We start from the raw sequence: 23,539 nt of genomic DNA on the forward strand, positions 1-23,539 counted from the left end.
GCTTTCAAGTGTGATAACGGTGCCATGCCTGTAGTCCCTACTTCTGAATTCACAAAGGCATTGCAAAAACATGCGGGGGCACCAGGCATTTGAACTAAAAACTGCTTGGAGGGTTTGGTGTTTCGATGATAATAAACTAGGCTATCCCAGTGTTCACAGAAGAACAATGTGAGATTTTAATCCTTAAAAAAAAAAAAAAAAAAAAAGGAGTGCATTTCGTTTCATTTAGGGGGAAAAGAAAAATCCAAGTCCCCTTGCGGTTAGGGAGTCATATATGAAATCCCACGCTTCTATTTTGGTTCGTGGAGTTGGCCACTTGATAACTAGTCCTCTGTTGCCATCTACAGGCAAATTGTCCCATAACAAGGACACACAGGAATGTGCTAGTACGACTGGCTCTCTGGGTAAACTCAGCTTCCCAGAATCACTGTTGTTTGCACACTGATTAGTATGGATTTGTTCAATTAGACGGAAATGCTCCATTTGCATGAGCAAAATGCAAAAGAAGAACTTTAAAGCATTAGGAAAATTATCGGTTAAAATAATAAACAGAATTAAATGAGGAAAAATAAATTGGAACTGACATCTTAGTCATCGGTTCTTCATCAAGCTGAGCAAATCTAATAATGCCTCCCTCCCTTCCTCAGCTCCCAAGAAGTCCACCGTTAAAATGTCATCTCTAATTCCATTTTATGTCTATAAATTGCATTTTAATAACCTTTTGTTTCCCTTTCTCTGTTCTGGGGTGTGTGTGTGTGTGTGTGTGTGTGTGTGTGTGTTTTAATCCCCCAACTACTGGGGAAGGTAGTAAAGGGACAAAGGAGTCTTTCTGAGAGGCAGTGTTGCAGTTTCAAGGACGGCCATGGGTTTCCCCCTAATCACATTCCCTGACCTCAATGTCAGAACACCCTTTCTCCTTTGAGAAGGACTGGATGATCCCAGCCAGCCTCCAGCTGGTAATTACTCTCCTGGTCAACTTAAGGACCTCTTGCAACCTTCATATAAAGTTATCACTTGTCCTTTCTTTGGTCTTAATGATGGAGGGCGTGGAGAGCAGAGAAGGAAAAAATGACAACAGGAACAGAAAACACTGAGGTTCAGAACCATGAGCGCATGCTAAACTGCGCTCATGTCGTAATTTACATCTGTGACTAGATTCTGTTTGTTATGACAGTATCCTCTTTTTCCTTTGTCACTCTAGGAAAGAAAAGGCGCCCTGAATTCCTTTATAAGCACTGCTCATCTCCAGTGGGTAGTTAGATTTCTAACTGAGGAAGGAGAAGTGCCAGTTACAGACTAATGATTTAACTGTTCATTTCCTGAAAATACAAGGTGATGGACACTACATTCTAAAATAGTAGAATTTTTCATTTTAAAGGGTGTATGTAATTTTCATTTTAAAGGGTGTATGTAATTTCCAAGCAATCAGTCCCATAGAGACAGTTTAAAATAAAATACATTATTTGATAGCCTCTGGGGAGAGCATACATGCCCGTGGGACAAAATTCTGTCTGAATGAAATTTATGCTGCACTCAGTTTTTTTCTATATCTATCAATAGAAGTCATTACAAAATTATATTAATTATAGGAATATTCACATAGTGAATTAATAATTATATTGCATTATTAAGTTGCCAAATGGTGTGGACAGAATGCACCATTTGTGAAGATTCCTCCTCTGACCTACCACTTATATTCTGCCTTACAGCAGAATATCATTCTTTTGCAGATAAAGCTTAGTTTGAATTGGAATACAGTTGACTCTTGACCAATGAGAGGGTTAGGGATGCTGACGCCCAGCACATGGAAATCCATGTATAAATTTTGACCTCCGAAAACTTAACTACTAAGAGCCTATTGCTAACCAGAGGAAACTTTACTGATAACATAAACAGTCGATTAACACATATTTTGGATATGTATTACAAACTGTATAAATAAAGTAAGCTGGAGAAAAGAACATGTCATTAAGAAAATCGTAAGAGAAAACACACTTACAGTCCTGTATTTATTTACTTTAAAAAAGTCCATGTCTAAGTGGACCTGCACAGTGCAAACCCGTGCTGTTCAAGGGTCAACTGTATTATTCAATGCCAGGGCTCCTTTCTCTTGTGGTGGTCCCCTGAGACTTAGTCTTTCCCCTGTAAGAATGGGAAAACTGCTGTGGATTATCAGCTGACTTAACCAAGGCTATTCTGGAAGTTAATCACAAAGGCAGCCAAACTGGCCAACTTCTGATCCCCAGCCCCTCCCTGCCACTGGCGACCTCTCCCAGCTTCTAATGGAGGGTGTGGACATTTATGAGAGAGAAACATTCTGGACAGAGTGCATGGCAGGCCAGAGTCTTTCGAAACAACCCCTGAAATTTACAGTTGTGCTCTTTCAAGCTTGAAACACCAACAATACTAATTAACATGTGAATCGTGATTTAGAGTGGACAAGGCATTTTTCCAGGTATTTCCCCAAATAGTTAATTATTTTGAGTCTCAGTTAAGTTGATACTTTTTTTTTTTACATTTGTAGTGAATAAAGAAGATTTAATACACACATAACTAATGCATAATCAGGCCTACACCATGCATTTTGCAATATATAAGAATACTGCTAGTTTTTACAGTTTCCATGGGAACATGTTAGTGATGAACGGAGGAACTGATAATGGAATTGTATTCAAAATGGTCCAATCATGATAGTTAGGGGGGAAAAAATCCATAGACCTTGATCTTTAAATACTAGTTGGAGTTTTTTGGAGATCTACTTAGATAAAGTTTTAATAAACCGCATGGATTAGGTTTTGGAATTTATCCCAGTTTGATTAAAGTAGGATTTCTCCTCAAATCTGTGGTGTCTATCCCTGGGAAAATTGCCCTGAAGTTCCTACCCTTAGTCATTATAAGACTCCCAGAATACTGTGAACAAACCATTACTGAGCAACCAAGGCAAACTTAACCAGAGACTAATTAAAATAAAAGACCAAGAAAAACAGAAACAAAAAAACCAAAATGACAGAGGTGGAAAAGCACCCTTCTTACAGCCGTAAGCCCTCAGCGGGAGCAGGAAAGCAGTCCTTTTCATGGACAAGCGTGCTGGCAGTCCATTCCAAAAGCAAATTGTGGAATCGAACATTTTGGAATAGACTTATATCTTGAATGAATGATGAAAACAGAGTGTAGAAGGTCTGATTTCGTAGAGAATTGCCATGAGATTATTACTTCCCCAAATTACTGACTGAATATTAGCCGAGAACAAAGAACGCTGACATCTAGAAGGACATGAAGGACAATGTACTTCTACACTGGATTTCCTTAGAACAAACTAGAGAGAGAGGGAAGGAAGAACGACTTTCAATTTTAAACCCTTAGCAGCACTGAGGAGCATCCGAAAGCCTACATTCGATTTAACACCGTGAGTGGGCTCAGGAGCCAGTTACTCACTCGTAACTCCAAACACGGAATGCAAACAGTACCAGAAAGTGTATGCGTACATTTGTGCCACCTGCAAATTCTGGAAACTCCTATCAGATAGTAACCCAGCTCCGGAATGGATTGGATCGAATATGTCACCTATTTACCTTTCGTTTATCTGCAGCTCTTGTACAACCAAAAAAGAAAAAGAGGAAGGGGATAAAACACCCGAAAAAGTGGTAAAACATTCAGTATTGCTCCTGAGCACAAGATACTCTTTTGTAGCATATATACTTTTTAAAATTCGACATTGCAGTGTCTAACTCTTTGTCGAGAAAAGAAAAACAGCCCAAGTGATTTCACATGGAATATGCTGTTCAAATTTACATACTCTGAAAAAAGAGGAAATTATTAAAAACTCAAGTAATCTGGGACTTGAATATATTTACTCTAGAATATGACACCAGGAAGTATGAGGTTTCATTATTTCTCTGCCCAATTTAATCTTTGCCTAGAGCTGCTATCAAATTGCATATAGTGTATGTCTGCATGTATAGAACAGGAAAAAAAAAAAAATCCTTGTGCAGCCACATCAATAAAATGGTAAATGGTAAAAGACTTTCGACTTTAAAAACAGAAATTTCTAAGGAGCAAGACACCGTTTTTTTCTTTGGGTGTTCGCAGCAGCTCAGTCTCACTGAAAATCTTATGTGTAAGCCTTCTGCTAATGTTTTGGCTTTCATTTGGGTTTTTGCATGAACAAAGATCTTTAGTGTTCCAATCTCTCTCTGCAGTGTCGTCTCTCTTGGCTTCCCTCTCCCTCCAGGTTCTGGCAAAAGGACACTAGGAACTCTTTTTCTCCGAGCCCCAAAGTTTGCATTGGCACAGAGTCCACTGTGGGGGAGGTTTTCAGCTTTAAAAAATAAATCATGAGATTAATATATACTGCAAGACACCCTGGAGGTGTTGGATAATGAGATGACTACTAGGGAAATGTTCGGCAAAAACACATCATATATAGAAGCCCCAAACCTCCCCCAGCGCGTTCAGTGGTCGAACTGTCTAAAGAAATGACCCATTCTGCTGTCTCTGGGTGGAATCTCCTGAGTAATGCCTGTCTCTTAGGTGGATGGCTTTTAAAAAGTCATAGGTGGATATTTCAGATGCTTACTGCTATGACAGAAACTCCAGCTGCCGTGCTGTTCGGCTTGGGGCCTGTGTTGAAATGCTTCTTTATCTTTCCAGCTACTGACAGCTGATGTTCATTTTCAGGGAGGCCGTCATCCTGGAAAAAAAAAAGAAAAGAAAAAAAGAAAGAAATGAAAAAAAAGGAGAAAAGGGAGGAAAAAATGAGATAAATGGAAAATGAGGCCAAGATCTTCTAGTACCAAGTAGGGATCCTGGAATTCCTAAGATCTCAGAAATAAAGGAACCAGTGTCTTCTCATTAAACATCATTGTTGGAAGTAGGGCTCTGAGGTCTCGTGCATTTCCACATTTGCCCTAAAATTAATTTGCTGTGTCCTCTGACTCCCAGAGTTCTGTCCCTAAATAAAAGTTGTTATTTCTGTGTTTGGTTTCTAATAAAATTGATTTCAGCCAGGGCTCTCTAGGGACATATGCCAAAGGGCAAGTTAAATCTGAAAAACCAAAAGAAAAAAAAAATCAATGTTAACATCTTCTTTTTTTTTTCCTGAACCAAGAGTTTTATCCTCTTAGCCCATCATTCAGGCCCCGACACGAGGCAACTGACAGTCCTGGGCTCATGCAAGCGCCTGTAAATAAACTCGGGCTGGTTCCACGGGTCCTCAATCGACCATTCTATCATCCCAGACAACCTTCCAGGCAAACAGTTCCTCCCTAAGTTTCCAATCCTCCTTACTGCCCTCAAATCATCTGTTATTTTGACGTATTTCACATTGAGGCTCATTTTAACGAAGGCTTCTGCTCTCCGCCGGCACCGTCTATGATGGAGGCTGGAAAGATTGCTCCCCTCTGCTAAATACTATGAGGACAACAATAACCAGAGCCGTAAGTGCGAGCTGCCACACCACTCATGGTGGAAAGGCTGCCCAACCCTGAAGACAGAGACTGCGTTCTGTTCACTACAGACCCCTCGGCTCTTTGCACGGTGCTTAGAAGACGGTAGATGCTTAAGACATATTTGCAGAATAAATAAATGAAGGGATAATAAAGTGTTTGTTACTATCTGTTAAAACCAAAATTCCTGGCAAGACTTCAATGCCATTCATCATTTTCCTTCTCTTTTTTCCCTTCCATCATTTTGCATGTTATTTCTTGGCTCCACCCAGGAAAATAAATGGCTGTGTCCCTAGCATAACACACTCGTTCTGCTACGTAACCTAGCCTTCCCTTCTCTCAGCATTTGGCTATTCGTGCCTTCAGGTGCTGTGAACGTGGACCAGGGGCTGCAGGAAGTGGTGGGGAGAGACGGTGAGCAAAAAGAGGCATGGGCTTTGCTCTTTTTTTTTTTTTTAAAGATTTTACTTATTTATTTGACACACAGAGAGAGTGAGAGAGAGATCACAAGTAGGCAGAGAGTCAGGCAGAGAGAGAGGGGGAAGCAGGCTCTGTGCTGAGCAGAGAGCCCGATGCGGGGCTCGATCCCAGGACCCTGAGATCATGACCTGAGCCAAAGGCAGAGGCTTTAACCCACTGAGCCACACAGGTGCCCCATGGGCTTTGCTCTTATGGACTCTACGGCCTCTCCAAATCACCTGTTCCAAAATATTTTTCCCCAAAAAGGCATAATTCAGTAGAATAGTTCTTCTGTAAACTCCTAATCGTTTTTCATTATATGTATTTGCACTCTTTACACTCTTTCCGGTGTTAAGTGATTTCGTATATATATAACATATAAATAAATGTATAGAGAGAGTTTAGGGATACACACACACACACACATGATATAGCATCAACTCTGAACTCCTGTTCTTTTGTATCACATCTTCCACATTTTCTGTAATGTTTAATATAAGCCCTTGGTTCAGTGCCCTGCTCACAGTGGATCTGAACTTGTGATATTCTTGGACTGATTTGTTAATGGCTAAGAGAAGGAACCATTATTAGGCTTATCAAGTCACATCTGAAATCAAATCTGGAAGAAGGATGCTTTCCAGGAATTGCAGAGTGATTTCAGAATTTTAAAAAAATCTGTATTGCGAAAAGAGTCAGAAATAAAGTGAAGGTCAATTAGGGTAACAGTGGGATAATACTTGGGGAGGGAATGTTAAGGGACATATGAAGTACTTACTCTGTCCCGGGCTATGCCGGGGATGGCAGCGGATGGGAGAAAAATGGTCTCTGCCCATCAGAACCTTGCGGGCTAACTGAGAGACAAAGTATTTACACACACGATCCAATAATAAAGCCGATCAACAATTTAAGAAAGAGCTGTCGTAAGGCTTGGAGCCTTGTGGCTGAGCTATGAACAAGGAAGGACTTCAGAGGAGAGAGGATGTATTTTTAGTTGCAAACAGAGCGGACCTGAGGAGGACTCCGCGATTCAGCCCGGTCCTTAAAGAGGAAGAGCCACTGAGGCTTGGAGACGAGAGAACTGCTGTTTCGGTGCACAGATGCGAGTGGGAAACCTCAGGGCCTGTTTGCCAAATAGTGAGTTAACCAGTTTAGCTGTGGTTAAGAGGATAAGAATGGAGAAAGCTGGGAAAAAAAAAAAAAAAAAAACAACGAAAAAACAGGAAAAGACTGGCCACAAAGGACTACCAGAAAGATCCAGAAATAGAAGCCTTAGTCTCCATTAGGGAGAAAAACAATGCTTTTTAATAAGCAGGAAGTATAGAGGACTAACTACCCTTAACTCACGAAGAATTAGAATTATGCGATCCAGAGCTTTAAACACAAGGGTGAAATGTTTTTTTTAATGGTGGAGGAAACAATAGGCCGCTGGAACCTAAATTAGAATTTTAGAAGCACCAAAACATTGGACGAGGGATGAAATGATGGCCTTTACTTAGTCTTCCAAATATTAGTGTCATGTATCTGGCACAGGTTGGGGCTCTGTCTAAGGACAAGGGAGCAGCTTGAGACTGGGGTTCCCGATTGGGCCTCACCCCCAAGATTATACCTGTATGTGTAATCATCTCTTAATAGACTTTTAGGCTAGCTAGGGCAGTGATTTGTATGAGGTTTAGATGATCAACAAATGTGAAAGACATCATTGGGAAGTAGGCTGAAGGAAGGTTTTTCTCTTTAGGACAATACCACTTTGAGCATATTTGCTGTCTCGGGATCAGAAGCTGCTGGAAAGGAAGAGCTGAAAGACAAGAGATGGGCTAATCCAAGTGAGGGGTAGGGAGGTAAGGGAAATGAAGCTGTTTGTCCTGGGGAGGTGCAGGTTTAGCTGAGGCACCATGAAGTAAGGAGGGAAAAGGGAAGGCCCGAGTTTGAAGGTGGAGTGGGGCAAAGATAAAAGAGAAAGCCAGGGAGAGGAAGGGGACACGGGAGTTAACTGCTGTGTGGTCCCGGGCAAGCGATTCACACGTATAAGCCCCTGACGTCTCAGATGATCCTCTATGATGATATGCATTATTAGGACCATTTCGAAGATGAGCACACTGAGGCCTAGCAAAGTTAAGTTAATTTGCTCAAAGTCACACAGCTAGAAAGTGGTTGAGTCAGGACTGAAGCGGATCTGAAAGTATCCTTTCCGCAGCCCCACACGGAAATCACACTCAGAGCACTCATTCAGAGTATGGGTTACAGAAGGGCTCCGTAAGAGTTAAATGGTAGGATTTGAGGAGTCATCTTTCCCATGACGAAAGTGGTACGATGGTAAGGAGAAAGAAGGATCGCCCTAGAGACTGAAAAAAACCAGAGACTATCCGGACAGGCCTCAGTGGAGCCCGGGGAAGCGTTTGCATGGTGGTCAGTAAACGGGAGGCTGAGCGCTTCAGACGGCCCAGAGGAATGCAGTTGACTTTGAGGTCAAGGAGAAGACTGGGTGTTCGTGAAGCCAAAATGTGGCAATGTGACACACACTGGCCCGGCTCTTGAATCCTCCGTGGAGCAAGCAGCCCCAGAAGGCCTGGCTGACCCTGGGTGACATGAAATTGCACTGGGTCACAGCGTGGTCCTATGAGCCATGCAGGCTATGAAGACCAGGCTCGGCGCAAACAGAGAGAGAATAAACACAAGAAATTCCGTAGGAACAGCCCCATCCTGACTTACTGAGAGCGGTTCCTCCCCTGCTCACAGTCCCACCATGGCCTCACTTCCCCATCAGCGCTGCCATCCCAGCCAGAACTTTCCTCTACCTGCCTTTTCTTCCCCTGCCAGTTCCTGAGCTAAGAGTCTGCTTCCTCACCACCTTCGGAATGGACTTTGTTATTATTTCCCAGCTCTGTCCTGGTCCTGATCTCCTGTCAAGACTCTTAGCAACTCTTTTAGATATTGGGTCCTGAGGGTTCAGACCTCCAGCTTTAAATTCTAGTGAAGGTTTCAGCTTCCCTTGGGTTATTAGTTCATGTTGAAGCAATGAAAGTCTTGAAACAACCCTCGCAAGTTGTCAGAGATGCTTCTGACTTCATAAATCTTAAAGCATTTCAGGGTCCCCCCCCAATGAAGTAAGTGATTCAGAGAAGGTAGAGAGGGTGTGTGAGCATGGGCACGGGTACATGTACGTGCACGCACACACACACACACACCCGTCACAGCAACTAAAAGTCTGCAGAGCTTCTATATCAATTTTGAAGGCTTTGAGCATAATTGGATTAAAGACATAAACAACTGGCTTTGCAGGGACCTAATCTGTACCTGAAGCATACAGACGGATGATGGAGATTTAGCTAACTTACTGTCTTGCATCAATAAAATAAATAGGGCCATTAAAAACATACATTTTTATATATACATCTTTATCACCGCTATTCTGAATAGATTGTGTGCCAAAAATGTGCTATGAATTTTCTAAACGTGACAAACCTGGCAGTATGTTACAAATAGTTATAGTATTATTACCATACGTTCTGGTATGTAGTTTCTGGGAGTAGTTTCTGAAGTTTGACATGGGCTGGTTGTGGTTTGAGGTTAGTGGTTTTTGATTTAGAAATTCCCATCTACCACTTGGCAGAGCATTGCAACTGACAAGAATGAAATTAGTTTGCAAAATGGAAAATGAACTCTCACAGCTGTCTGTAGGAGACCTAGCCTCCTGGTCTCCATTTCTGCAGCGGATGTTGGGGAGCAGCTGTGGGGAGAGGTGCGGGGGCTTGGATGTGAAGTCACTCAGTGCAGTGAATTCCCCTCTTTCCTCAGGGAAACCATTCCAGGGGTCACGCTTTAGAAAAACCCTCCTCCCCTCGTGGATTTTTGTTTTCGACTCATGGATCTCATTTGCAGTCAATTCATTACCAGACTCCATTATTAGTAATATCTGTGAATTTATGAGAAGTACGGCAGTCTTGAGACGTTTACTACCAGACTATCCTGATCTAGTTTTAGATAATCTCAGGTACATCAGAGTACTCCTGAATGGCGGCTCCATCCCGCATCCCAGGGTTTGGCCTCTTGACTTGCTAACCATCTCCAGCTGCACAGCACCCAGCACCTCTGACTCAGTTCAGCATCAGTTCAGAGGGGCCGGGGCATCCTCTCTGTCTATACCTGACACCACACTGGAGGAGAAAATGTGAAGTAAATCGAGATCTAGCTTGGAGAAGGGAGAGGGTAAGATGCCCAAATGGAAGGTGGATTTCCATGTCATCGTTTCTAATTTATGACTGTAAATAGCTGGTTTTATTTTATTACAGTATCACTGGGGGCTCTCTTAATTTCTAACAAATTCTGCCAGCCCAAGATGAATGCATATAAATTTTGTGTGGGGAGAGTTGCTTTTAGTTAGCACGGAGTATGTCTGTAGATTATCCAGCCTCTTATAATTTTTTCTTCTTCTTCTTCTTCTTCCTCTCTTTATTCTTTTTTAATATCTTGGCTTAGTAGTTTGTTTGTTTGTTTATTTATAGTACTATCTTCTTAAAAAGAGTGGGCAGGTGAGATAAATGAAGAAAAATAAAATTTAAAGGCCAGGAAGGTGATAGGAAGTCTTGAATTGGCTAAATACCTACACTTGACTTAAACCCATTTTTTCCAGTAGGACAGAGGTTCTCAAACTCGGTTTCACCTTAATAATCACCTGAGAGCTCTTAAAATTCCTGCCGCCTGCTCAGATGCCAGGCCAGAATTAAATCAGAATCTCTAGAGGCAAACCCAGGCATCAGACCTTGTGCTAGAAACTCCACTGAGCTTTATGCCGGAGACTTCTCTAAGGTTGTTTCCTCATCAATAAAACCAGGAAAATAACTGGAGGTAAAACATAAACCCATAGAATTGCAGCATTGAGATGGACCTTTACCCTCATATCGGGAGAATAACATGGGATAAAGTGGGTTAACACTTTGAAAACAAAAATGCAATAATAGTAATATATCTGGATTATTACAATGATGATAATTTAATCCTATTTATAAATGAGAATTTGGGGAGGGCAGGTCAATTATGTTTAGAAACTTCTCACTAACCTATGATTTTTATCAACAAATTATCATTTCAGGGAAAGTGACCCAACCTTCTCCCCAATCCCTGGAAGGATCAAGATGTATTAATGCTTACTTCAGTCTCCTATGTGCCTAAAATCTGTGGTTCCCCACTAGATGAGTGCTAAGGTAAATCAGCTTAAGCCAGGACAATCCCCGTTGATATTCTGTAGTCACAGTAAAGGAAACAGCTGTGATACTAAAGAAGACAACAGATAACGTACACATTATCTACATGGAGCTGAGGGTACACTAATGGAATTTTGGGGGCTAGGATGAGAAGGTTCTCCTTCTTAATCAAATTTCTCTTATGCCAACATCCATCACAATTTGCATTTCATCAGCACATAGCAACAGATGACAGAGTTGTTGCCTCGCTCAGACCCAAATTCCCCAAATATTTATCAAGTACCTACACAGTACTAGTGCTTAAAGACTGTCTTCTCAGACCCTTCAAATATATATTCCTTTCTCCAACCTCGTAACAACCTAAGAGACTGATTCTATTATCTTGGGTTCACAGACACAAAAATGGGTTCAAAGGAGTGAAATGACTGTTCCAAGGTTACAACAGGAGGGTGAGCTGCTGCTCCTTCTGGAAGCCCACGTTCCACTCCTAGCACCTGGCTGCACACTGATGCTCCCTTTGTTCAGCTGGTTTGTTAGAACAATCCACCAAGATGCCTTGAGGACTCATGGATCTTCCAATAACAGAGCAGAGGGGTGCCTGGGTGGCTCAGTTGGTTAAGTGACTGCCTTCAGTTTAGGTCATGATCCTGGAGTCCCGGGATCGAGTTCCGCATCGGGCTCCCTGCTCAGCAGGGAGTCTGCTTCTCCCTCTGACCCTCTCTTCCCTCTCATTCTCTCTCAAGTAAATAAAATCTTAAAACAAACAAAAAAACCCACACACAAAAAAAACAAAAACAAAAACCAAAAAACAGAGCAGCAGCCCAGAACACCAAGGTGCACAGTGGGATTCCCAGGCAGGATGAATGGAAAAATGAACCTAGAGTGAGGTTTAAACAAGTGACTTTGGCTGACTAGATTTTCTGATTCTATTGGTCTACTCTCTGTTTCATAAGAGACTGCCTTTTCAATTCCAAGGGCAGCAAGTGAAAAGGTCACTGTATAAGCAACAGAGAAAATTAGGACAAATGAGAGTACAGGAAATGCTTTCTGACGATTTCCTCAGGGCTCAGATAATTATTATTACCTCTTCCCCCTGAGGTAGACTTCTCTGCGGTGATCAGATATAATTTGATAGCCAAATGCAAAATGTCTTGTTAAATGGACTTCCGTTTAAATGCCTAATCTATTTATTTTGATTGCTTGGTTGTTCATTTGTTGCACTTGGAGATCTTGATAAATGCTAAATGCTGGTTGTGAAAGCTTATATATGGTTTTTCATTTATGTTTTGAGACAATAATCATTTTTCTGATTTAGTTACCACAAATACAATTTCAAAAGTTAAGCAATCATTTCATACATTTCGGGGTTTTTTAGCTTTTTTTTTTTTTAAGTTTCTGCTAACTTCAGTATTTTTCTCCCTCAGAATCTAAGGTCTGTTAGAATGATATAAAGGGTACTTTTTAGTTTTAAATCTCCTAGATAATTCCTTAAATGTTATCCTCACTTCTAAGAAATGTCTGTAGGGGGGGGGAAGAAATGTCTTTAGGGAATCGGAGAGGGAAAACTAAAATGACAGCAGAAGTCCTGTTTTAGAGGGAGTGGTAGACCCTAATTACCAGCAAAGTGGGACCATGTGTAAAAATGTGTACAAAGCAGGCTGAGAAGCCAGAAAGTTATGCTGAGACATGTACATGCTGCTTTAGGAAAAGGAGCAACCTAGTTTTTCAAAGGTATAGCTGAAAGTCTTCCTAATTTTTTCTTTATCCCATGGAATTGGGATATATATGGATATAGGCTCATTTGGTTTGGAATCAGGGTAAGGCTGTTTCGCATTGCATTCTGGCCCCCTTGAATATATAGACAAATTTGCTCACATCCACAAAGTTATCTTAAAACAAATATGTATATACTGCCAGAGATCCTCTGCGGGACACCTACTTCCCGGCCTCCTTCAGGTTGGGACTGTGGCATCTCCTTCTCCAGGAAATCCTTTATAGCACTGCTCTCCCCACCCAGAGGCTGGCTGGGGTAGCCTTCCCCAACTCTCAACCCCCACCCCTGTTGTCCTGTGACTGTCTGGTTGAATCAGGGCTTCTAGAGGGCAGGCCTGCCAGTGGTCCTCTGAAGAAAATGTATTTAAAGGGGCACCTGGGTGGCTCAGTCGGTTAAGTGTCTGTCTTTGGCTCACGTCGTGATCCCAGGGTCCTGGGGTCCAAATTGGGCTCCCTGCTCAGCGGGGAACCTGTTTCTCCCTCTTCCTGCTGCTCCCTCCGCTTGTACCCTCTCCCTCTCTATCTCTCTCTCACAAATAAATTTATAAAATCTTCAAAAAAAGAAAATGTATTTAAAAATCTAAAATGGCTATTTGCAGTCTGTGAAATCTCTTTTCCCAGTGGCGCTTTGTGAGCCTTCAAAGGCCATGTTTCAGATTCAGATTTTCTGGCTTATTCTGTGGGATCATAGTCCCACTGTTATTAGTGCTATCATGCAATTTGACAATTTGTAGATCATGGGCTTTTAATTAGCATGTAGATCAATCAGAATCAACTGCTTCCACCAACAAAGGCAGCAGCTGACCTGTGCCTCTTCCTCTCTGTAAATCTAAGGGAAAGGTGCCATCACCTAGGTAAGTTCCTTTGAAGATGTTGCTAACTTGTATGAACAATCATTATAATGATACAATAAATACATGCATTCTTTTCCAATATTCATGGTACTTTCATGTATAACAAAGGATGGGTAGGTATAATGTGGTACATAGGACTTGAAAGCAAATAGGCTTGGAGTGAGGAGACCTGGCTGCAAATTTTGGCTCAATCATAAATTTTGCTACTTCGAGCAAGTCACTTACCATAGACTTAGGCTCCACATCTGTAAAATGCATACAGTAATACCCACTCTGCCTATCCTGTAGGTTTATTATTAGGCTTACCTGAGATGCTTCCTAACTTTGCCCATTTCATAGACGAGGATAACTTTTGTTTAGCACCCTGAGGTAAATGCAAAGGTTCTGAGGTTGGAGGTGATCACTTCTAGATTCTAGCTGCCCTACCTGACTATCCCAAGGGAAAAGGGGATTGATAGCTTTATACATTTGTTTACTAATCGGGAAGCTCTGCTCTATGAAAATATTTAAAACAAACCTTAGTTGTGTGTCTATACACACATTCAACATTTATAAATATTCTCCTGTTTTTACTTCTCTACGTATAAAATGCTGGGTTAGAGCTGTCCTACAACCCAGCAATCACACTACTGGGTATTTACCCCAAAGATACAAACATAGTGATCTGAAGGTGCATCTGTACCCCCAATGTTTATAGCAGCACTGTCCACAATAGCCGAACTATGGAAAGAGCCCAGATGTCCATCAAAAGAGGAATGGATAAAGAAGATATGGTGTGTATATATATATATATATATATCTACAACGGAATATTACACAGCCATCAAAAAGTGAAATCTTGCCGTTTGCAACGATGTGGGTGGAAGCAGAAGGTATTATGCTGAGCAAAATAAGCCAATCAGTGAAAGGCAATTATCATATGATCGCACTGAAATGTGGAATTTAAGAAAAAAGGCAGAGGATCATAGAGAAAGAGAGGAAAAAATGAAACAAGACAAAACCAGAGAGGGAGACAAACCAGAAGAAACTCTTAATCTCAGGAAACAAACAGGGTTGCTGGAAGGGAGGGAGTGGCTGGGTGATGGACACTGGGGAGGGTATGTGCTATGGTGATTGCTGTGTATTGTGTAAGACTAATGAATCACAGACCTTACCCCTGAAGCAAATAATACATCATATGTTAATAATAATTTAAAAACAACAAAAAATAAATAAAATAAAGTGCTAGAATCTTGGACCATGGCCATGGCATGTCAGAACATGAACAAGATCCTACACTCTTGTCACCTTGGATGTAGTCTGTCTCAACACTGTGCTTTCAATCATACCTTATCCTTAAAATTAGTGATTTGGGGAAAAAAAAACCTTACTTAACTAATCACTATGGTGATAATTTAGAGAAGTGGGATGTTTTGTTGCCTTCAACTCACAGCCAGATTACTTGAAGCTGTAGGAAGGCTGGCAAAATCTCTATCTGAGAGCTAAGCACGTTATACTTGTCCCTGTCTGTGCTCATGTCCATCTCTCTAGAAGTGCATCTCTGTCTGTCTTCTACTCTGGAGGTAAGAACCATTAACCTAATGCTAGAGCTTCCACGTGTCCGTGAGGGTTACAGTAGGACCTAGATTATCCAGTTGTTGGGAAGAACACGATGTTAACATATGTGAGGGGCTTAGAAGAGTCCTGGGCAGACTTTGTCAGTGAAGCGCTCTTTGCATATTTATTAGGATTCAAACCCTGATCAGTCCGTTTTGGAGAGACAGAGGGACAACATACAATGACTGTGCTCTGGGGAATTCTTTCATAAAGAATTTCATATTGTTAGACTCTACCACTCAAATGGCAGCAGCAGCAGCATCTGGGAGCTTTTAGAAATTCAGAGCCTCACATCTACGACATCAGAATCTGCATTTTAACAAGACCCCCCCGGTGACTCGTGAGTGCATTCCAGACTGAGTAGTGCTGCACTGGAGTACTCCAAGCCTCTTGGGGAACCCTTGGGTCAACGGTATTTTTAGTAGGCATCATGCAAAAGCAGGACTGACTCAGAAAATCTGCTGCTGTTGCTGCATTCGGAATGTAGCTTGGAGGCAGGGGGGCTGTCCATGTGCGTGCGCCTCCCCAGTCGGAAAGCAGCCCCTTCTGCATCAAAAGGCTATGTGCAAGGGACCGCGAGAGCATCCGTCAGCACGGACTCAGAGGAGCAAGTCTGAGATGCCGTCACTGTTCCAGCATGTTTGCGGGGGGGGGTGGTGGTGCGGAATAAATACGAACACAGCACTTTACAAAGGAGGCGATATCATTAGGAAATGGGTGGTTTTAGAAAGGAACATTAGAAGTGTGCATGGGGAAAGGAGGAAGTCACTTACGTTAACCCAGGGGTGCTCCAAGACCTGCACAGCTGAAAATCGCTGATCGACATCGACCAACAGCATCATGGTGATGAGCTCCTGTGGAAGGGAACATTTGATTCCATTTGTCTCATTTTTATGGCAAAACTCTGAGCATTTTCCTACGCCGAAGTTCTCTTTTAGTTTAGAAAAGCTCTACGTTTTAAATATATCAACTCAGCTTACCCACAGGAATCTAACACCCTTAGAAGTTAAAGAAAAGGTCAATACTTAGAATTATAAACATATGGTGAGAAAAAAAAGAAAGATTAGAATAAATTTCACTGAAGTGCATTTAGTAGAGAAGAAATAAATTAAACAAGTTAAAGGATTAATATTCCTTTGTCTAGAATTTCGTACTTTAACGGAGATTTCTAGGTTAGCTTAATACAGAAATCTGTTAACATTGCTTCAAAAATTTCCACATCAATCAATACCAATAAAATGGAACTATTAAGGGGCAAATGATTTAATGGTTTGGAAATTAATGAGACTTCCTCATGAGTTCAAAATGATTTGAACCAGGAAAGCACAGCTTGAGTTTTAATGATGAGTCTGTCACACACTTGTCCACTTTGGAAGAGAAGTTCCCGTGTAACAAAATGGTTAGATATGTGTTATCCAGGTCCTTACAGTCATGGGGTCTGACTACCATTCTGTGATGAGGATGATTTATTTTCACTGATGTAGAGATTCTACCATAAAGTTCTCATTATGTTCTTTTCCTGCTTCAGGCTCCTCTGTGCAAGAAGGCATTCATTCATTTTCCAACATGGGCCAGGACTTATTCAAGCAATGAGCTGGTGTGATGCCCTTTGCAGATGGCATGGGGATGTGGGAGATGGTCCTATCTGTCAATGACTTGGAGCCCTCGTTTATGGAGTGAAGGCACTGAGAGGTAGAAAGGTTTCTGAAGAGACTGCTCACAGGCAGAAATACCTCTACCCCCACAGAAAAAGTCAGGTTTTGAACTGAACTCACACTCAGGACACAGAGAAAGGTAAGGCTTATACACTGAATAATCAAAAGTCAATTATTTATCAACATCCCTTTGTTAAAAATTTAAGTCAATGCTTGGAGACATTAAGGAGTCAATTAAAAGGTTTTCTTTTTTATCTCGAGTTCTACCAATGTCTCCACGTAAGATTTTTGCAGTTTTCTTAGAGGCTGATCTCCTATTCATTCATTTTAATACATGTTAAGCATGTATACATACTGGCTAAGCACTAGTTATACTGGTCACTACATCGGGGTTGATGATACAGCAATAAACAAAACACACAAAAATCCTTGTCTTGATGAAATTTGTGTTCTAGTGAGGGAAAACTAGGAAATAAATGACATAAGTAAGAGTATACACCTACCTATATCTACCTGTCCAGAAAATAAACAGATAGAGAAAGGTAGGTAGATGGTATACCAGAAGGACACATGGGTGTAAGGGCTACCAGAGAAAAACAGAGCAGATGAGGAACATTAGGCAAACTAGGTAGATTAAAAATGCATCTGAAAACAGAGTGGTCTGGGATAGCTTCCCTGAGAGGATGACATTGAGTTGAGACCCAAAAGAGGTAAAGCCACAAGCAACATCAAAATTTAAGGTTGGCTGGTATGGCAAGACACAGTGTAACTGGAGTGAGAACAGGAAGCAATGAAGCCAGAAAACAGAGATGCTTGGTAAGTTCGGATGGCGACAAACAGATGACTGATGACCGTGGACTCCTGGCAAACCCAGTAATTAAACAAAAATGGACAGAAATTTTATCTACAACATCATTAGGTATAACTGCATTCAGACAGACAGGGTCTCGGGAAAAAGAAAGGCACTGGAAACCTACCTTCGCCGAATCAGAAACGTTATCCCAGTATGGAGAGGGAAAGTCCACTTGCCCCATCAAAATCTGATCGAAAAGCACCTCCTGGTCATCACCGCTTCTGTTTACATGAACCACAACAAGGAAAAACACAGCACTAAAATGTTAACCCAGGGCATGTCTCTCCACTCTTCTGCATTCGAGCCCTTCCTTTCCCCGTAAGTGTGTAGAATGTGTGTTTTTAAGCTATTCAAAATGTCAATATGGAACTGTTTTGGACAAGGAAAGAATGAGTTTTTAAATTCTATGAGGGAGATTTATGGAAGGCATGTAAATGAGTGTGTACAACACAGAAAAAATAACAGGCACTGGAAGTCAGGTTCTTCCATCCACTTCCTGCTTCAGGCTCTTTTGTGCAAGAAGGCAGAATGGATCACTCAGAGAGTACAGAAATGCTTTGTTGGTGCTGAATAAAAGATGACTGCCCATACCCACGGAACGGAGGGAAACCGCACAGCAGGATGTAAGTGATTACACCAGCTGCCCAGATGTCCACCTTGAGGCCATATCTGCAAAAGTAAGTGACGTTAGAGTTAGCACAAGTCAAGCCGGGACAAATTATGGGGCACTGGCAAAATAGATGACTCTACTATTCTAAATCAAAAACCAAACTCAACAAAATTTAAAACCCAACAACAAACACTAAATGAAAACCCACCAGCTAAACAGAATTCAAGGAAAGAATAATTAAAAGAGAGAGAGAGAGAGAGAGAGAGACTAAGACATATGAATAAAAAAGTAAAGCATGTCTAGGATCATTTCCAAGTATCAGTAAGGGAGAGAGGTTTCATCGAAAAGGTTTATTACGGTCATATCAGTATTAAGATGGGGATGGACCCTTGAAACGATCTAAGTCCCAATGTTAAAAAACATAATTACATCTAGGACATTTTCCAGTTCGTAAAGCACTGATGTACATTATCTTATGCTGTTTTTCCATCACTCTACATTACACGGGATAAGTGTTGTTGGCTATTTTATAGAGGAGAAAACCAAGGATCAGAGGGGTAGTCTTGCTCAAGATCACACAGTTAGTGAGTGGCAGAGCAGGGTTCCAAGCAGGGTTTCCAAGAGCCTGATTCAATCCTCTTTCTCCCCTGGGCTCCTCCCTCCCAGCAGGCTGTCAGAGTATTCAGGGTAGAAAACTAGGAAATGTAGCTGGCTATACCGGAGGCAGCATGCCCCGAGGGAGGTCGGCAAGTTTACAGATGTTGGCTCCCAACTCACTCAAATTTGATGAAAAAAAGTCCTCATTTACCCCCAGTCCCACCTTAGGGATCTCCCAATTGGCATTCCTTCTCATCTATTCTGTTCCTCTGCCTTTCTGGTCAAAGGTCAAGCAGTAAAACTATCTTCCACGGGTCACAGGGGAGGATACAACCTAGACCCTCAGGTGTGGGTTGGTGCCACTCATGGAGGGGAAAAAGTAAGGCCATTTCCCCTTGGTGCACGACCCTTCCCCCGTCCTTCTATGTGAGGCTAGTGCTTCAGAACTTGGCCCATGATCCCTGGCAAGATATAGGGCTCTCTATGGAAAGAGCCCTTTATTCACACAGCCCTGAGTTCAAATTCTGACTCAGCCACTATCCAGTCATGAGCTTCCAGGATACCCAACCACGGCAGCAAGATTATTCATGTGCAAAATGGGAATCATACTGTCTACTGGAAGAGTTCAGAATCAAGCAAAGGAGCTTACGCCTGGCAGAGAGTAGGTCCTTACTAAGTGTTGGGCCACCCGCCTTCTCCCCCCAGTCTAGAGATTTTCATTCATCTGATACCGCTGCACATAGACACCAGAAAATTCCCAGTGGCCCTCTGATGCCTAAGGGTGTTTGTACTGCACGGATAATCAATGGACTGCCAAGAGAGCCAAAATGAGAGTGGGGCAGGAGAATAAGGATAGCGGAGAGAAATAACCACAGGAGACTGTAATCACCGCACACAGCAGTGTCTGTTTCTTTTATCCAAAAGCAAGTTAATTACCATCGCTGTATGTTTCTCTGTTCGTCCGAACATTTTTTTTTACTCTGGGGTTAATAACTGCTGTTCTTTCTACCTTTAACAAAGGCCACATGGAAGCCTTGAACAAGATTGCGGTAATTGGCAACTTGATTGGAGAAACAGAGAAAATGGCTCTCACTTTAAAGTTTAAAAAAAAAAAAGGAGTTAAAAGAAATCTGATAGCTAATTCTGTCTGGATGGGACAGGGCTGTTTTCTCCTATTCTCGAAGCAGACTAGTTCTTTGGCAAGCACAGCACTCCAATAAACCGCGGAAAGCATTTACCCAGTTTCAGCGATGATTTCTGGAGCCACGTATGTTGGGGTGCCACAGACCGTGTACAGGGGGCCGTCTACAATGGTGGCCAGTCCAAAGTCACCCAGCTTCAGCGATTTGCTGCCGTCTTGGTGTTCGTATACCTAAAGTAAAAGTAAAGAGTGAAATCGCCTTACCACCAAGAGCTCAGAAGATCTTTCTTGAAGGGACGATGGGCACTGTGGTTTAAGTTTATCATAAAGTGGAAAAAAAAAAAAAACCCCAGGCAATTATGCAACGATATACATACAAGAATATCTTTTTTTAGATTACTGCAGAACTGGATACATGGTGAACAGCCAGCAAATGGAAATTCGATAATCGATGATGGTACGTTGATTCAGTGGGACTCTACATGACCCTTAATGTGGTGATGTGAATTTATGTCTATTGAAATAAATTATTTGGGGGAAATAAGGGCAGATTTCAGACTGGTTTGCATGAAATGGGTACTAAAGAAAAAAAAAATATGTGCCAAGAAAAATGTCTGAAAGAACACAGTGTTAGTGTGTCTGTCTCTCGGTGTTAGGATTATGGGAGACTTTTTTTCTTTGCTTATCTGTACTTAATGTTTTCTACAATTAAAATTGATTTGTGTAATACAAATACAGAAAGTCTCCAATGCAGTACCTCCAGTTTATGAAAAGAATTACCTCTCCATTTTAATATGTAAGAAGCTTTAAAAATACAGTTCTTTAGTAATTGAACAAAAAAAATCTACACGTATATTAAAATACTTCATTTCCAGTGGCCCACATTTCCAACAAAATCTATTTACATTTTTTTATTAATAATTGAAAGGAATATTAACATTTCATTTCACCTGTGGCAATTTGGAAAGATTTATCAGGTGCAGAGTCAGCAATCGGTCCAGGTTTCCTTATTAAGGCAGTAAAAGCCTCTAGTCTTTCACCCAACAAATCAAGAAAAGGATGCTTGGGACCATAGGCAAGTATTTATACCGCTTTAATTCCAGCCCATGATCAAACCAAATGGGTCTGCTCCAAAGAGTATCCACTTCTACTATTTCAAAGAAAAGATCAAAGGGCATTCAGAATTCTAATTCAGGGCCCTCCACTGGAATCAATAGGAGAAAGAAAACCACAGTTAAAAGCTAGTATTCCCAGCAAAGGCGCAGGAGATGCCTGGAGGACACGGTGAAGTTTTCCGTGTACATCAAAATAATTCATCCAGCAAGGAGAAGCCTGCATGTTCTTCTGTTGCCTCCTTGTGATCGTGTATGTGACACAGCGGTCGGAGCCTCTCACACAGCAAGACACATCTCCACACATCAGGAGCCCCACGACCGCTCACACACCACGTCTCCCTTTCTTTGGGGAAAGTAGATTAATTTCTCCTGTCCCTGCAGCTTCAAGTGCAGATGTTTGGCTGGCGAAGCCGCAGCATCAGCATCGATCATTTGCATCTAACTGTTTTGGCAGAGGCAGGGAGTTCGAGTTTTCCCTTCTGGAGAGACCAGGTCTTTTCTGGGCAGAAAATATCCTTTTCCATTTTCTCCACACTCAGTGCATGGAGTCTTCTCCTTAAGGGCTTGACCACCATCTAGTCTGAGCCCTCGGGCAGGTGTCCGGAGGCTGGTGGAGTCACCTGCACGTAGGCTGTTAGGGCAAAAATGGCCATGTGTCCCTCTTAGGTGTGGCTTTGCCCAGCAGTCATCTGGGATGGACAGGGTCCTCCCTCCTTTCAGAAAGCAGCTCTCCAGCCCATCAGCCCGAACAACTGAGGTGTTGGGGCTGCAGAGCACAATGTATGTCATTCTTAGGCTACGCGTTCACGGGCAAAAGAAATCCCTAAATCATAATCTTAGCACTTCAGCCATTCTGGTCATCCTGGTGACAAGCAAATGTTTTTCATGAACAGAAACCCGAGATGGAAACATCTAGAAGATCATCTAGCTTATTTCCCCAGACAGAGCAGAACTGTTTACGTCCTTAATTCCATTTTGTTACTTTAATTCCATTTGTTACTTCCTAAAATGTAAAATCATCTCCGGTTTTGATATTCTGACAGGTCCAAACATCCATGGTGCCTATTTTCGGAGGTGGTGTAGATTTCAATTTACACAACTCCATTTATGCAGGAATTCTGTGGTTTTCCTCTAAACATAGTATCTATGATCACCTAACTTAGTGTAAAAGTTGGGCGAAAAGCGATGTTGGCAGATGGAGTCGTAAGTCCCGTTTTGGTTCTTAAAATGACCATGTAATTCTCCTTTAGCAAAGGTTTTATTTTTGAGCATCTACATTTGACTAGGAATTCTACCTCACAGACAGCCATATGCCAGTTACATTTAATAGACTGAGCAATAAAGTTCAAAGTTTTTATTCCTAAGGGGAAAAAAAGCACCAAAAAACCTTAACTAAAATAATGAAAATTAGGATTACATAAAAGTAATAATTCTTTCAAATAAACCAACAACATTTAAATAAAATACACAGAATCCATCATCTTAATGCTCTTTTTATCTCTATCACTTCCACCATGTCCCCCTCCTCTGCTTTGAAAAAGCACACAGAATTTTCATGGACATAAAGAGGTTAACGTGATGCTTATGACAGACAAGAAGAATGAGAGACAAAGGCCTGATCCACGTAACTGAAAACACTTCTAGACACCACTATGTTAGCAATGCTTCAGCAAAATGTTTTTGTGGGTGAATGAATGTCCAGGACTCTCGATTGGAATTCTGTTTAACTTTTTTACTGTCAGGCAGGGCAGGAAACAAGGTTGCTCTGGGTTTTTCTCTGTCAACACTTTGGGAGAAGGATACAGAAGAACATACTCCAGAGTATCCTTGCCTCCAATGGGAGCACACCTTGCCCAAGCAGTATAATGAGCCTGCCTCACAACTGGGGTTCCCTGTTAGCCCTTGGGGCAACCTGAGTTGGGCTCAGCCTTATCTCTTACCAAGCCACTTACAGAAGGGCACAAGGAAGGCCACTGAAAAATGTAATTAAAATTCTGGTAAAATCACAGATTGCTACATACATCTGTTTCAAACACACATGTGCGCATGGACACACACACACACACACACACACACACACTCACTCACAAAACCATCTCCAGAAAGTATTTTCCCAAATGGCAGCTATAAATTTACTTTGAACTAAGTTTTTAATTAAAAGTTAGGAATGGGAAAAGCTTCTAACAAGTTCACATTTAAAATATGGAGTCCTTGGCTTATACCGCCCCTGAATCAATTCTG

The 23,539-nt window shown here is 41.7% G+C and overlaps 1 protein-coding gene across 4 annotated transcripts in view; it reads right to left on the reverse strand.

The window, feature by feature from the left end:
- Window positions 1-23,539, reverse strand: part of DCLK1 (doublecortin like kinase 1) — a 350,518-nt gene that overhangs the window by 19,785 nt on the left and 307,194 nt on the right. For all 4 annotated transcript variants that reach the window (XM_044249592.1, XM_044249591.1, XM_044249594.1 and 1 more), the window contains exons 12-16: window positions 20,281-20,414; window positions 18,427-18,504; window positions 17,960-18,056; window positions 16,101-16,181; window positions 4,577-4,690 (exon numbers count right to left, since the gene is read on the reverse strand). In XM_044249592.1, the coding sequence (XP_044105527.1) occupies window positions 4,577-4,690; window positions 16,101-16,181; window positions 17,960-18,056; window positions 18,427-18,504; window positions 20,281-20,414 (504 nt within the window). The remainder of the gene's footprint in view (window positions 1-4,576; window positions 4,691-16,100; window positions 16,182-17,959; window positions 18,057-18,426; window positions 18,505-20,280; window positions 20,415-23,539) is intronic.

The sequence above is a fragment of the Neovison vison genome, chromosome 5 (assembly GCF_020171115.1).
Source record: "Neovison vison isolate M4711 chromosome 5, ASM_NN_V1, whole genome shotgun sequence".
Lineage (NCBI taxonomy): Eukaryota > Metazoa > Chordata > Mammalia > Carnivora > Mustelidae > Neogale > Neogale vison.